Source organism: Carcharhinus amblyrhynchos, chromosome 14, assembly GCF_965287045.1.
Source record: "Carcharhinus amblyrhynchos chromosome 14, sCarAmb.v2.hapA, whole genome shotgun sequence".
Classification (NCBI taxonomy): Eukaryota; Metazoa; Chordata; class Chondrichthyes; order Carcharhiniformes; family Carcharhinidae; genus Carcharhinus; species Carcharhinus amblyrhynchos.
This window is the reverse complement of record NC_137337.1, coordinates 54282769-54298157: the sequence shown is the minus strand read 5'-3', so window position 1 is coordinate 54298157 and position 15389 is coordinate 54282769. Positions and strand designations below refer to the sequence as shown.

The following is a 15389-nucleotide window of genomic DNA, read 5'->3' as shown; positions in this document are numbered from 1 at the left end:
CCGAGATCTCTCTGTTCATCCACACTACCAAGTATCTTACCATTAGCCCAGTACTCTATATTCCTGTTACTTCTTCCAAAGTGAATCACTTCACCCTTTTCCGCTTTAAACTCCATTTGCCACCTCTCAGCCCAGCTCTGCAGCTTATCTATGTCCCTCTGTAACCTGCAACGTCCTTCCGCAAGGTCCACCCCAGCGACTTTAGTGTCATGTGCAAATTTACTCACTCATCCTTCTACGCCCCCATCCAGGTCACTTATAAAAATGACAAACAGCAGTGACCCTAAAACAGATCCTTACGGTACACCACTAGTAACTGAACTCCAGGGTGAACATTTCCCATCAACCACAACCCTCTGTCTTCTTACAGCTGGACAGTTTCTGATCCAAACCACTAAAACACCCTCAATCCCTTGCCTCCATATCTTCTGCAATAGCTTATCATGGGGAACCTAATCAAACACTTTACTGAAATCCATATACATCACGTCAACTGCTTTACCCTCACCCACCTCTTTGGTCACCTTCTCAAAGAACTCAATAAGGTTTGTGAGGCACGCTCTACCCTTCACAAAACCATGTTGACTATCCCTAATCAAATTATTCCTTTCTAGATGATTATAAATCCTGTCTCTTATACAAAGTTTTGACAAAGGATCGTCTGGACTCGAAATGTCAGCATCTGGAAGGAGAGAAAAGAGCTGCCGGACCCATTGAGATTTTCCAGCGTTTGGTCTTCCTGATCATGTTATCTATCTATGCTTATATTAACTTTACATTGTGGTCACAACCCACAGTCATGACTCCAACACAAACAATCCATCTAAACATGCGTTTCTGATTATCTCAAGTGGCGTTCCTCAGGGTTCAGTGCTGGGACCTTTGCTATTTGTAATATATATAAATGGTTTGGAGGAAAATGTAATTGGACTGATTAGTAAGTTTATGGGCGACAAAAGGTTGGTGGATTTGCAGTTAGCAATGAGGACCATCAGAGGATACAGCGGGAAATAGATCAATTGGAGACTTGGGTGGAGAGGTGGCAGATTGTGTTTAATCCAGACAGATGTGAGGTAATGCATTTTTGAAGGTCTATTACAGATAGGAAATGTACAGTAAATGGCAGAACCCTTAAGAATATTGATAGGCAAAGGCACCTGGGTATATAGGTACACAGGTCACTGAAAGTGGCAATGCAGGTGGAGAAAGTAGTCAAGAATGCATGTGGCATGCTTGCCTTCGTTGATCAGGGTATTGAGTTTAAAAATTGCAAGTCATGTTGCAGCTTTATAGAACCTTAGTGAGGCCGCACTTGGAACAGAGTGTTCAATTCTGGTCGCCACACTACCAGAAGGATATGAAGGCTTTGGAGAGGATACAGAAAAGATTTACCAGAATGTTGTCAACCTCATTTGCTATGAGGAGAGGTTGGAGAAACTTGTTTGTTTCTCACTGGAGCAACAGAGGTTGAGAGGTGACTTGATAGAAGTCTACAAGATTATGAAAGGCATGGACAGAATGGGTAGTCAGAAGCTTTTCCCCAGGGTGGAAGAGTCAATTACTAGGGGGCACAGGTTTAAGGTGCGAGGGGCAAGGTTTCAAGGAGATGTACGAGGCAGATTTTTTACACAGAGTAGTGGGTGCCTGGAACTTGTTGCCGGCGAAGGTAGTGGAAGCGGATACAGTAGTGACTTTTCAGGAATGTCTTGACAAATACATGAATATGATGGGAATAGAAGGATATGGTCCCCTGGAAGGTAGGGGATTTTAGTTAAATCGGGCAGCATGGTCGGTGCAGGCTCGGAGGGCTGAAGGGCCTGTTCCTGTGCTGTAATTTTCTTTGTTCTTTGTTCAAGCCGTGCAGGTTCTCTCAACTGTAATTAACCCTTCAGTTGAATAGATACATTACAAAAATACAAAACACACATAGAAAGGAATCCCTAACTTTCTACAGCATAAAGCAAAATTCACATATTTATATAAAGCCAGGAAACGTGGATTGATTTACTTTAAGTTAATAGAGAAAAGATGATCATTTGTGACTTTTTTGAATTGTTTCGGTACTTTGGCGTGTGCAGAAATCTGTTTGGAGGGATTGAAACATGGAGTTCCAGGAAAGGCAGATAAGAATTTGGGAAGTGCCAGCACTGTCAGAGAAGGAAAGCAGGTTGGTGACAGGAGGGTAGTTAATGAGGATAGTTAGGTCAAGTGTTTTTTTGAGGGGAGAGCTGATGAGAAGCAGATTGAAGGAGAGAGGGAGACAACACCTGAAGAGGGGGAATAGTTTACAATATTGGCATGAAGACCGAAAAGAGAGCATGGGTGATCATAGTTTACTGGGAATAGGTTCAAGGGAACTGGAGCTAGGTCTCATGGACAAGAGGAGCCCCAGGAGGCCATGAAGGTAGATGGGAGGAAAACTTGAGGATGATGTGAGTTCAAGGCTCAGAGAGGGAGGAGCATTAAAGGAAGTTTGACCAGGTGGTTTGTGGAAGGGAGTAACATGGCAAAAGCAGTTGATGGGATTGTCTCGATCACGGTGACAAAATGTTCATGAGCTCCTTGTACTTAATGGAGGTTAGACTGGAGAAATTTATTTAAGAAGAAAATTTACAGTTGTGAAAAAGAGCCAGAGATTATCTTTGCATTCCTAGCTAGTTTAGTAAACAAGGACAGGACCCAGTAGTGTTTTGAAGGTCCATCCGATCTAATCTGCTGAGAGATGGTGAAACTAACATAAGAACATAAGAAATAGGAGCAGGAGTAGGCCATCTGGCCCTTCGAGCCTGCCCTGCCATTCAATAAGATCATGGCTGATCTGTCGTGGCTCAGTTCCACTTTCCGGCCCTCTCCCCATAACCCTTAATCCCCTCTCTTATCAAAAACCCATCAACCCGCTTCTTGAAAATATTTAGCGAGGCAGCCTCCACCACTTCAATGGGTAGAGAATTCCAGAGATTCACCACCCTTTGAGTGAAGAAGTTCCTCCTCAACTCCGTTCTAAACCGCCCCCCCTTTATCTTGAGGCTGTGCCCCCTAGTCCTACTGTCTTTTTTCAGTGGGAAGAGTCTCTCCACCTCTATCCTATCCATCCCATTCATCATCTTATACGTCTCAATGAGATCTCCCCTCATTCTTCTAAACTCTAACGAGTACAAGCCTAGTTTATTCAGCCTCTCCTCATAGTTCAACCCCCTCAACTCCGGTATCAGCCTAGTAAACCTCCTCTGCACTCCCTCCAAGGCCAAAATATCTTTGCGCAGGTGCGGCGCCCAAAACTGCACACAGTACTCCAGCTGCGGCCTCACCAATGCCCTATACAGCTGCAGCAAGACCTCCCTACTTTTATATTCAATCCCCTTCGCTATGAAGGCCAGCATCCCATTCGCCTTCCTGACCACCTGCTGCACCTGCAAGCTGGGTTTTTGCGACTCATGCACAAGGACCCCGAGGTCCCTCTGCACCGTCGCCTGCTGCAGTTTTTCGCCCCGTAAGTAATAGTCCTTCCTACCATTCTTCCTACCAAAGAAACTAGTTGTCTACAATATCCTTATGTGTTCCCTGGACTTAAGGGAGCAGAGATGAGGCCCATAGGAAGAATGGCCGTTAGCAACATATTTTAATATGTTGCTAATGGATGGATAAGCTAATTATTCACTAATTGCACTTGAACTTTTTTTCTCTATTAACTTGGCTTGATGACATTTGTAAGTTAACTAAAAGAAACTGCTAGGTGTATTGCAATGGGCAACAATAGCCTTCCAAGACAAATATCCTTAATGTATAAGCCCAAGCAGTAAATGTTGGCTTGCTATCCATGACTGTTTGGGGTGGTGTGAGGAAGCCTGTGCACTTTGTAGCATTGGAAATGCTAGCTGTATCTGTTTTGCTTCCCAAAGGCATTGGGTTCTGGGAGAAATTGTTCTGAATTCCATTTTGCTCTTTCACATTCTTCAGTTCAAAAATAGTTCTAAATCATAATTTCATAAAACTTTTATCAGCCAGTGCAGTAGCATGACTGGAAAGTTTAGAATTTATTTCTTGCAATATCCTTTTCCTTTTCCTTTGATTACTTTGTAAAGTGAATCAGCAGGCACTTTGGAACTCTGGAATTCATTGGGGGTCTTTTCTCCTAAATAAAATTATTTATACCAACAGGCTGACCTAGAACAATACAAAAAAGCACTGACTGACGCTGGATGCAATCTGGCTCCTTTGAATTACATCAAACGATGGAAGTAAGTAAGAATGACTCTAAGAATTTTATTGTCAAAGGAAACAGCAAATTACCAGCAACAGATGAATATAAACCACAAAAATAAAAGTTAAACATGAACTGTATCCTAAAACTCAAATGTATTACAGTTTTGAACATTTTTTTTAAGTGGCAAATTTACCAGAATTGGGAAGTATTTTGACACCAGGAATGAAAATGAACAAATACCTGATCCTCAAGTTCAAACTCTTGAGAGAAAAACACCACCATTGATTAAACACTTGAGTTTCAGAGTTTCAAAGCTGAAGTGAATGTTAAAAACTGTAGCAAAGAACAAGATCACCAGAGGAACTTATGGAAATTCTCTTATGAAAGTAACAAGAAAATCATATTGAAAACCCTCTTATGTGAATGTTATAAGCCAACCTGTGTAACAAACATTAAAAACAGATCTGTTTAGAGTGAGGCTGAGAGTCAACTGATTGGAGAGGGAAAATCACCTGACTTGCTGAAATTTTAAAGGGACCACATTTCCAAACTTTTGTCTATTGTTCATCTGCACTGAAGCCATGAGTTGGAGGGACTTCCTACTTACATGTAGAAATTCCATATTAGTTGGAGAATAAAATGTATTATACCTACTTCAAGTAATCTACAGTTCTTTAGATTCGCTTTGGGTGAAAATGCAAAGCATGTTCTGCCATTTACAGATTTATAAAGTTGTATTCCATTCTAATACAATAATTGATAAATTTGGGGCAAGTAAGAATAAATCTGATCTACATTATTCCTGCTCCTAGAAAAGTGGGAAAAAGGGATGATAAACTTTTAACGGGTTTCTCTCTCACCCATGAAGTAATAACAACTCCAGTCTATAGATTTACAGTTCTGGGAATATTATGGTGATTCTCTCATCACTTTAATTGTTTAATTTATCTTTATTGACAGAGCATTCACCAAAATGTCTTCAGCTCCTGCTAACTTTGGAGGCAGTGGACCAAAGTCAACAAGGTATGTGGTACAAGAGAGGAATTCTAGTGAAATCATACTGGATTCAAAAAAACTTTTTTTTTATTAAGTATTTTAGAGAACAATTTTGCATGGTTAAGAAATACAAAGATAACTAATGATTTGATGACATTTGTTTGTGCAAAATAGGTGTTAAGTCCATTGTGCAACTGCTCAATTTCTAGAATTTCCAGAATGACTCATTAATTTTCCACTAGTCTTCTTCCTGAACAACCCAGTCAAATCCCGCTGTTATCAGTTCTCATTAGCGTTTTTTTTATGAGCTGTCTGAGTCTCTTTTAAAGACACTTCTGGACTCTGTTTCAACAACATGCATAGGAAATTTCTTACTCATGCACCACATGTCAATAGATTTTTCTTTTCTCTCTTTTTACTCCTTGTATTCATGTTTCCTCATTTAACATTTCACTCACCAGTGGGAACAAGCCATCAGTACTTGCTTGAGCATACTCCATTCATAAACTTGAAGACCTTCAACAGGTCATGACTCAACTTTCTTGGTCTGATGAAAATAGATCCAACTTTTGATATATTTCTTTAAAGTTTATTTATTAATCACCAGTAGACTTATATTAACACTGCAATGAAGTTACTGTGAAAATCCCCTAGTCACCGCACTCTGGCACCTGTTCGGGTACACTGAAGGAGAATTTAGCATGGCCAATGCACCTAACCTGCACATCTTTGGACATGGAAGGAAACCGTAGCACCCGGAGGAAACCCACACAGACACAGGGAGAATGTGAAAACTCCACATAGACAGTGATCCAAGCTGGAATTGAACCCGGGTCCCTGGCACTGTGAGATACCAATGCTAACCATTTGCAATGGGATCTTGATCAATTGGGCCAGTGGGCAGATGAATAGCAGATGGAGTTTAATTTAGATAAATGCGAGGTGATGCATTTTGGTAGATTGAATCAGGGCAGCACTTACACAGTTAATGGTAGGGCGCAGGGGAGAGTTACAGAACAAAGAGATCTATGGGTACATGTTCATAACTCTTTGAAAGTTGAGTCACAGGTGGACAGAGTGGTGAAGAAGGCATTCAGCATGCTTGGCTTCATTGATCAGAACATTGAATACAGGGGTTGGGATGTCTTGTTGAAGTTGTACAAGACATTGGCAAGGCCACATTTGGAATACTGTGTACAGTTCTGGTCACTATTATAGAAAGGATGTTATTAAACTAGAAAGAGTGCAGAAGAAGTTTACTAGGATGCTACTGTGCTTGATGGTTTGAGTTATAAGGAGAGGCTGCATAGACTGGGACTTTTTTCTCTGGAGAGTAGGAGGCTGTGGTGTGATCTTATAGGGGTCGATAAAATAACGAGAGGCATAGATCAGCTAGATAGTCAATATTTTTTCCCGAAGGTACATAGAACAGTACAGCACAGTACAGGCCCTTCAGCCCTCAGTGTTGTGCCGAGCTTTGCCTGAAACCAAGATCAAGCTATCCCACTCCCTATCATTCTGGTGTGCTTCATGTGCCTATCCAATGACCGCTTGAAAGTTCCTAAACTGTCCCACTCCACTATCGCAGCAGACAGTGTATTCCACACCTCAACCATTCTCTGAGTAAAGAATCTACCTCGGACATCCCTCCTATATCTCCCACCATGAACTTATAGTTATGCCCCCTAGTAACAGCTACATCCACCCGAGGAAATAATCTCTGAACGTCCACTTTAACTATGCCCCTCATCATCTTATAATCCTCTAGTAAGTTGCCTCACATCCTCCTCCGCTCTAAAGAGAAAAGCCCTAGCTTCCGCAACCTTTCCTCATAAGACCTACTCTCTAAACCAGGCAGCATCCTGCTAAATCTACTCTGCGCTCTAGTGCTTCCACATCCTTCTTATAGTGAGGTGCAGAACTGCACACAATGTTCCAAATGTGGTCTCACCAAGGTCCTGTATAGTTGCAGCATAACTCCACGACTCTTCAACTCAAATCCCCTGTTAATAAACACTAACACACTGTAGGCCTTCTTCACAGCTCCATCCACTTGAGTGGCAACTTTCAGAGATCTGTGGATATGAACCCCAAGATCTCTCTGTTCCTCCACATTCCTCAGAACCCTGCCATTGACCCTATAATCCGCATTCAAGTTTGTCCTACCAAAACGAATCACCTCGCACTTATCAGGGTTAAACTCCATCTGCCACTTTTCGGCCCAGCTGTGCATCCTATCAACGTCTCTTTGCAGCCTACGCAGCCCTCCACCACATCCACTACTCCACCAATCTTGATGTCGTTAGCAAATTTAGTGACCCACCCTTCTGCCTCCACCTCCAAGTCATTGATAAAAATCACAAATGGCAGAGGACCCAGCACTCATCCCTGTGGTACACCACTGGTAACTGGTCTCCGGTCTGAAAAATTTCCATCCACCACCATGCTTTGTCTTCTATGAGACAGCCAGTGACTTATCCAATTGGTCAAATTTCCCCCTATCCCACGCCTCCTCACTTTCTTCATGAGCCTACCATGGGGAATCTTATCAAAAACTTTACTAAAGTCCACATATATACATCAATTGCTCTACCTCAATCTACACACTTAGGTACCTTGTTAAAGAATTAAGACAGATTTGTGAGGCAAGACTTGCCCTTCACAAATCTGTACTGACTATCCCAGATTCAGTACATCTTTCCAAATGGTCATAAATCCTGTCCCTCAGGTCCTTTTCCATTAACTTACAGAGGTAGGGGAGTCTAAAACAAGAGGGCTTTAAGATGGGAGGGGAGAGATACAAAAGGGTCCAGAGGAGCAATTTTTTCACAAGGTGGTGAGTGCCTGGAATAAGCTGCCAGAGGTAGTAATAGAGGCAGGTACAATTTGTCTTTTAAAAAACATTTAGACAGCTACATGGGTGACATGGGTACAGAAGGATATGGGCTAAATGCGGGCAATTGGGACTAGCTTAGGGGTTTACAAAAAAGGGCAGCATGGACAAGTTGGGCCAAAGGGCCCGTTTCCATGCTGTAAACCTTTATGACTCTATAACCACTGTGCCACCGTGCTTCTTGAGAGCTGTCACACAGTTGCAGTCATCTTGGAAACATCCTAATAAAGCTATGTTGCACCTTTTCCATGCTATTTGTATATTTCACAGAATGGTATGCCCAGAGCTTTATGCAACATTCCAGTTGTGGACTAATTAAAATCTTGAAAAAGTTTACCATTACTTCCTGGCATATATATTTCCTGTATCTCTATATCCAAAACCAAGGGCTGGTTTTTCTTACCCTTATATGGAATGTGACATTGGTGTCAAGGCTCTCTGTCTGCCCTGGAGAAGGTGGTGGTGAGCCACGTTCTTGAACCACTACAGTCCATCTGGTGCAGGGATGCTCTCGATGTTTGGAAAGAAGTTCCAGGATTTTGACGCAGTGACAGTGAAGGAATGGCAAGAGAGCTCCAAGTAAGGATGGTGTGTTACTTGGAGAGGAACTTATAGGTGGTGATGTTCTCATCCATCTGCAGCCTTTGTCTTTTTAAGTGGTAATGGATTTGGAAAGTACTGTGAAAAGAGGCTTGGCAAGTTCCTGCATGAAGACACGCAATCCAGAACATGTTGCGTCCCTAGCCAAGCTGTTCATGAACAGCTACCGTACGGTCATCTACCAGAAATGTAGAAAATTGTCCAGGTATGTCCTATACATGAAAACAGGACATACCCAATTCAGCCAGTTACCACCCCCATCAGTCTATTCTCCATCATCAGTGAAGTGGTGCAAGGGGTCATCGTAAGTGTTGTCATCAGCACTTACTTAGCAATAGCATGCTCACTGACACTCAATTTGGGTTATGCCAGGGCCACTCAGCTGGTTAGCAGATAGGAAGCAAAGAGTTAGAATAAATGGGTCTTTTTCTGATAGGCAGTCAATGACGACTGGGGTTCTGCAGCGATCTGCACTAGAATCCTAACTGTTCACATTATATATTAATGATTTGGAAGAGGGAACTGAATGTATTATCTCCAAATTTCTTAGATGATACAAAGTTGGGTGGGAGGGTGAGCTGTGAGGAGATCGCAAAGATGCTTCAACCTGACTTGGATAGGCTGGGTTTGTGGGCACCTGCATGGCAGATACAGTATAATGTGGATAAATGTGAGGTTATCCACTTTGATAGCAATAATAGGGAGACAGATTATTACTTGAATAGGTGTAATTTGAGAGAGGTGAGTACTAATGGAGACCTTGGAGTCCTGAAGCATCAGTTGCTGAAACATGCAGTATGCAGATACAGCAAGCAGAAAAGAAGGCAAATGGTATGTTGGCCTTCATAGTGAGAGGATTTGTGTATAGGATGGGATGTTTTGCTGCAATTGCATAGGGCGCTGGTGAGGCCATATCCAGAATATTGCAGTTTTGGTGTCCTTATCTGAGGACGGTTGTCATTGCTACAGAGGGTGTACAGTGAAGGTTTACCACGCTGATTCCTGGTCTGTCATATAAGGGGAGACTAATTCGGTTAGGATTACATTCACTGGAATTTAGAAGAGTAAGAGGGATCTCATAGAAACTTATATTTCTAACAGGGTTGGACAGGATAGATTCAGAAAGGATATTCACAATGATAGGGGGAGTCTAGAACTGGGGGTCATGGTTTGAGGATAAGGGGTAAACCTTTGAGCACTGAGGTGAGGAGCAATTTCTTCACCTAGGCAGTGGTGAATGTAGTTGAGGCCAAAACATTTTCTGATTTCAGGAAGAAATTAGAAATCGCTCGGGGTTAAAGGGATCAAGCAGTATGGAGGGGAAAAGAGGGGGGGTATCAGGATATTGAACTTGATCAGCCATGATCAAAATGAATGGCAGAGCGGGCTTGAATAGCCAAATGGCCTACTCCTGCTTCTATGTTTCTATCATTTCCCACCCAGACATGGTGGCACAGTGCGTAGCACTGCTGCCTCAGTGCCAGAGACACAGGTTTGATTCCCATCTTGGGTCACTGTCTGCTTGGAGTTTGCACATTCTCCCTGTGTCTACGAGGGTTTTCTCTGGGCGCTCCAGTTTCCTCCCACTCATGAAAGACATGCTGGTTAGGGGCATTGACCTGAACAGGCGTCGGACTGTGGTGACTAGGGGAATTTCACAGTAACTTAATTGAAGTGCTAATGTAAGGCTCACTTGTGATTAATAAATAAACTTTTTAACTTTAGACTCATGTCACACTGCGAGCCAACCGGTCTCACTAGAACTCTTGCTTTCACACAAGAGTTTCCCATCTCTGCTCTGGAAGAACATGCCTTGGAATCTTCTCCCAAAACATTTTTCTCAGATGCTTTCACCAAGGATCCACTACCAAGGTTTCAACTTCTCCTTTTGGCATTCAGCTACCCTGATCGTTACATGTATTCAAGCATCCACATAACCTGTCAGGTACTGAGCCATGGCAACTAAACACCACTGCTTCACAGGCTGTATTGAGATGTCAGCAACATTTTGATCACCTCGATTGTCTGCCTTCTTGCAAGTTGACATCCCTAGGTTTGCACTTTGCCACCCTATCTTTAACTTGGAGCCTCTGTTTCTGCCCTTGACCTCACTGAACAGAACCTTTTTTCCACATTCCTGTTCTTTGTTCCTTTGAGGTCACAGTCTTCCACAGACTCTCTTCTGTTTCATTCTCTGGTTTCTGGGACTTACTTCTTTGGTTTCTGGGAATTTGTTTCTGTCCCTCTGTACTGTCCTGCCTGTACTGTACTCACCTGACAAAGGGGCAAACCCCAAAAGCTAGTGATGTTTACTACCAAATAAACCTGCTGGATTTTAACCTGAGACTTCTTACTGTGTACTGATGGTGCTCATGGAATGCTGCTTAATCCTGGGTAACCTACTTCCGCTCTTCTGTATGGACCCCTGGTTGCTAAAGGACAGCCTACTTTTTAAAACTCTGTTTCCTTTAAAAGTCAAAAAGCCTTATTACAATACAGGCATCTAGAAGAAAGAACAATGAAAAGTACAGGGACAGACCCCTTGGCCCTGCACGCCGTGCCGATCATGATGCCCTAACTAAACCAAAAAAAAAACCTCCTGCCCTTACTCGAACCACAACGCTAGAGCGCTCCCAATTCATGTATCCATTCAGATGCCCCTTGAATGTTGCTAATGTGCCTGCTTCCACCACCTCCTCTGGCAGTGCGTTCCAGTCACCTCTGTGTGAAAACCCACACCCCGCCCCGCACAAATCCCTTGAACTTGTGTCCCCTTGTAGTTGACACTTCCACCTTTGGAAAAAGCTTCTGACTATCCACACTGTCTATACCTCTCATAATTTTGTAGACCTCTATCAGGTCTCCCTTCAGTCTCTGTCTTTCCAGTGAAAACAATCCTAGTTTATTCAATGCCTCCTCATAGTCAATACCCTTGAGACCAGGCAATGCCCTGGTGAAACTTCTTTGCACTCTCTCCAAAACTTGCATGCCCTTCTGGTAGTGTGGTGACCGTGCAGTATTCCAAATGCGGCCTAACCAAGGTTTTATATAGCTGCAACATGATTTGCCAACTCTTGTACTCAGTGTCCCAGCCTATGAAGGCAAGCATGCCATATGCCTTCTTAATCAACTTGGCCATCTGTGTTGCCACTTTTAGGAAATTTAAACCTAGCTAAAGATAGTAAGAAGTCTCTCAACACCAGGTTAAAATCCAACAGGTTTATTTGGAATCAGAAGCTATAGAAGCGCTGCTCCTTTATCAGGTGAGTTTGTCACTCATCTGATGAAGGAGCAACGCTCCAAAAGATTGTGATTCCAAGTAAAGTTGTTGGACTTTAACCTGGTGTTGTGAGACTTCCTACTGTGCTCATCCCAGCCCCATGTCGGCATCTCCATATCATGGCTACCTAAAAACATGCAGGCGCCTTTTTTAACATGAAGTTAAAATCTCTTGTTCATTGTTTAACTGTGATAGGGTTATGAAGTTTTTCAGCACAGACAGAGCCCCTTCGGTCCATCATGTCTGCATCAGCCATGAAGTGCCTACCTATTCTAATCCTATTTCCCACCAATTTTCAATAGCCTTGATTGCTGTGATGCTTCAAATGCTCATCTAAATGCTTCTTAAATGTTGTGAGGTTCCCATCTCTACCATTCTTTCAGGCACTGAATTCCAGATTTCCTCTGGCTGAAAAAGATTTTCCTCAAATCATCTCTGAATCTCCTGCCCATTACATAAAATCTAAGCCCCTTTGTTATTTGATTATTCTAATAAGGGGAAAAGTTCCTTCCTATCTACTACAATTGATATTTCTCATGGACTACATTCTGTGATTTTACCGCCAACCGTGCTTCTTTCAAGTGGTGTTCAGCATGGTAGCGCTCTAATTTGTTAGCTAAGGGAATGCAGAAAGTGGCAATTAGCAAGAGGTTTACTTTCCCATGTTTGTGCTGATGCCATGAATTCCATTGTCAATGTTGAGAACTCACATAGTGTTGCAAAGTTGAGTAGAGTAATTGTAGATGATTAGCTGTATCCCCCTAGGCCCCCTTTGTTTTCATTCTATTTTGTTTAATTTTTTTATTGTTCTCTACATTTTATTTCTTTATTTCTGTCTCCATTCTCCCCCCCCCCACTCTTTCCCCCTACTTTATCCTCCTTCCCTTACCTTTTCTTCCCCGCTTTCCCTTTTCTACATTCTACCTCTGTGTTGTGTCCCCCCCACCCCCCTCCAAATCTGTCGCAGCTAACAGGTTAAACATAGAACATTACAGCGCAGAACAGGCCCTTCGGCCCACGATGTTGCGCCGACCAGTTAAAAAACAATGACCCTCTAACCTAAACCAATCCCTTTCCATCCATAAACCTATCCACGGATCTCTTAAACGCCCCCAAACTAGGCGCATTTACAACTGCAGCAGGCAGGGCATTCCAACCCCTCACCACCCTCTGGGTAAAGAACCTACCCCTGACATCCGTCCTATAACTACCCCCCCTTAATTTAAAGCCATGCCCCCTCGTGCTAGCTTTCTCCGTCTGAGGAAAAAGGCTATCACTGTCCACCCTATCTAAACCTCTAATCATCTTATATGTTTCAATAAGATCCCCTCTTAGCCGTCTTCTTTCTAACGAAAACAACCCCAAATCCCTCAGTCTCTCCTCATAGGACCTCCCCTCCATACCAGGCAACATCCTGGTAAACCACCTCTGCACCCTCTCCACAGCCTCCACATCCTTCCTATAATGTGGGGACTAGAACTGCACACAATACTCCAAGTGCGGCCGCACCAGAGTTGTGTACAGTTGCAACATGACGCTGCGACTCCTAAATTCAATCCCCCTACCAATAAACGCCAAGACGCCGTATGCCTTCTTAACAACCTTATCTACTTGATTCCCAACTTTCAGGGATCTATGTACACATACACCTAGATCCCTCTGTTCATCCACACTATTCAGAGTCCTCCCGTTAGCCCAATACTCGACACATCTGTTATTCCTGCCAAAGTGAATTACCTCACACTTCTCCGCATTAAACTCCATCCGCTACCTCTCGGCCCAGCTCTGCAACCTGTCCAAGTCTCCCTGCAAACTATGACACCCTTCCTCACTATCTACCACACCTCCGACTTTGGTGTCATCAGCAAATTTACTAATCCACCCAACTATACCCTCATCCAGATCATTAATAAAAATTACAAACAGCATGGCCCCAAAACAGATCCCTGAGGCACACCACTCGTAACTGAACTCCGTGACGAATACTTAGCATCAACCAGCACCCTCTGTCTCCTATCTGCTAGCCAATTCCTGATCCAATTACCTAGATTACCCCCAATCCCATACATCTGCATTTTCTGCAGAAGCCTTCCATGGTGAACCTTATCAAATGCCTTACTAAAATCCATATATACCACGTCAACTGCCTTACCCCCATCCACCTCTTTGGTCACTTTCTCAAAAAACTCAGTAAGGTTAGTAAGGCACGACCTACCCGCTACAAAACCATGCTGACTATCTCCAATCAATTCATTACTCTCCAAATAACTATAAATCCTATCCCTAATAATTTTTTCTAAAACCTTGCCCACAACAGAAGTAAGACTCACCGGTCTATAATTCCCGGGGAAGTCTCTGTTCCCCTTCTTAAACAATGGGACAACATTCGCTATCCTCCAATCTTCCGGCACTATACCTGAGACCAACGACAACCTGAAGATCAGAGCCAGAGGCTCTGCAATCGCCTCTCTTGCCTCCCAGAGAATCCTAGGATAAATCCCGTCCGGCCCAGGGGACTTATCTATTTTCAAACCCTCAAGAATATCCAGCACATCCCCCTTATCAACTGCAGTACTGTCTAGTTTACACCCCTGTAACCCAGTGTTCTCCTCAGCGACATTTATGTCTCCCTGCGTGAACACCGAAGAGAAATATTGGTTCAATGCCTCTCCAATCTCTTCCTGTTCCACACACAACTTCCCTCTGCTGTCTGTAACTATCTTTATCTGGGGGTTTACTATAGACCTCCCAACAGCCAGTGGGAGACAGAGGAACAACAATGTAGGCAGATTTTGGCAAGGTGTAAAAGTTACAGGGTTGTTGTGGCGGGAAATTTTAACTCCCCCTATATTGATTATATTTATAGGTTCTCTATCGTTTGACCATTCACATCCTTTATTCTCTCTGTGGACAGTTAATAGCAGTCTTCGCCCCTGGTTTCTATGGCTATGACTCATTTAAAAACCCTCACCCTGCAGTATAAATATCTTCCACTTGCTATGCCTTTTACCTTTGACAAAGGACCATCTGGACTTGAAATGTCAGCTCTTTTCTCTCCTTACAGATGCTGCCAGACTTGTTGAGATTTTCCAGCGTTTTATCTTTTAGTTTCTTGCTTTGCTTTGTTTGTTCCTAGCCTCCTAGACTTGACAAATACTTCCTTTTTCCATGAGACTAGGCTCACAATATCTCTTGTTACCCAAGGTTCACAAAATTTGCCATACTTATTCCTCACGGGAATATGCCGATCCGGAATCCTTATCAACTTACACTTGAAATGTACTCCCACATGCCACATGCTGATGTGCCCCCAATCTACATTCTTCAGTTCCTGTCTAATATTGTTGTAATTAGCCTTCCCCCAATTTAGCAGCTTCTCTTGAGGACTGCACTATCTTTATCCATCAGTACCTTAA

The 15389-nt window shown here is 43.0% G+C and overlaps 1 protein-coding gene across 2 annotated transcripts in view; it reads left to right on the top strand.

Annotated features, from left to right (window-relative positions):
* The window catches only part of scfd1 (sec1 family domain containing 1), a 262452-nt gene that overhangs the window by 150190 nt on the left and 96873 nt on the right, over positions 1-15389 (top strand). For both annotated transcript variants that reach the window (XM_080202894.1, XM_080202895.1), the window contains exons 17-18: positions 4159-4238; positions 5165-5227. In XM_080202894.1, coding sequence (XP_080059020.1) covers positions 4159-4238; positions 5165-5227 — 143 coding nt within the window. The remainder of the gene's footprint in view (positions 1-4158; positions 4239-5164; positions 5228-15389) is intronic.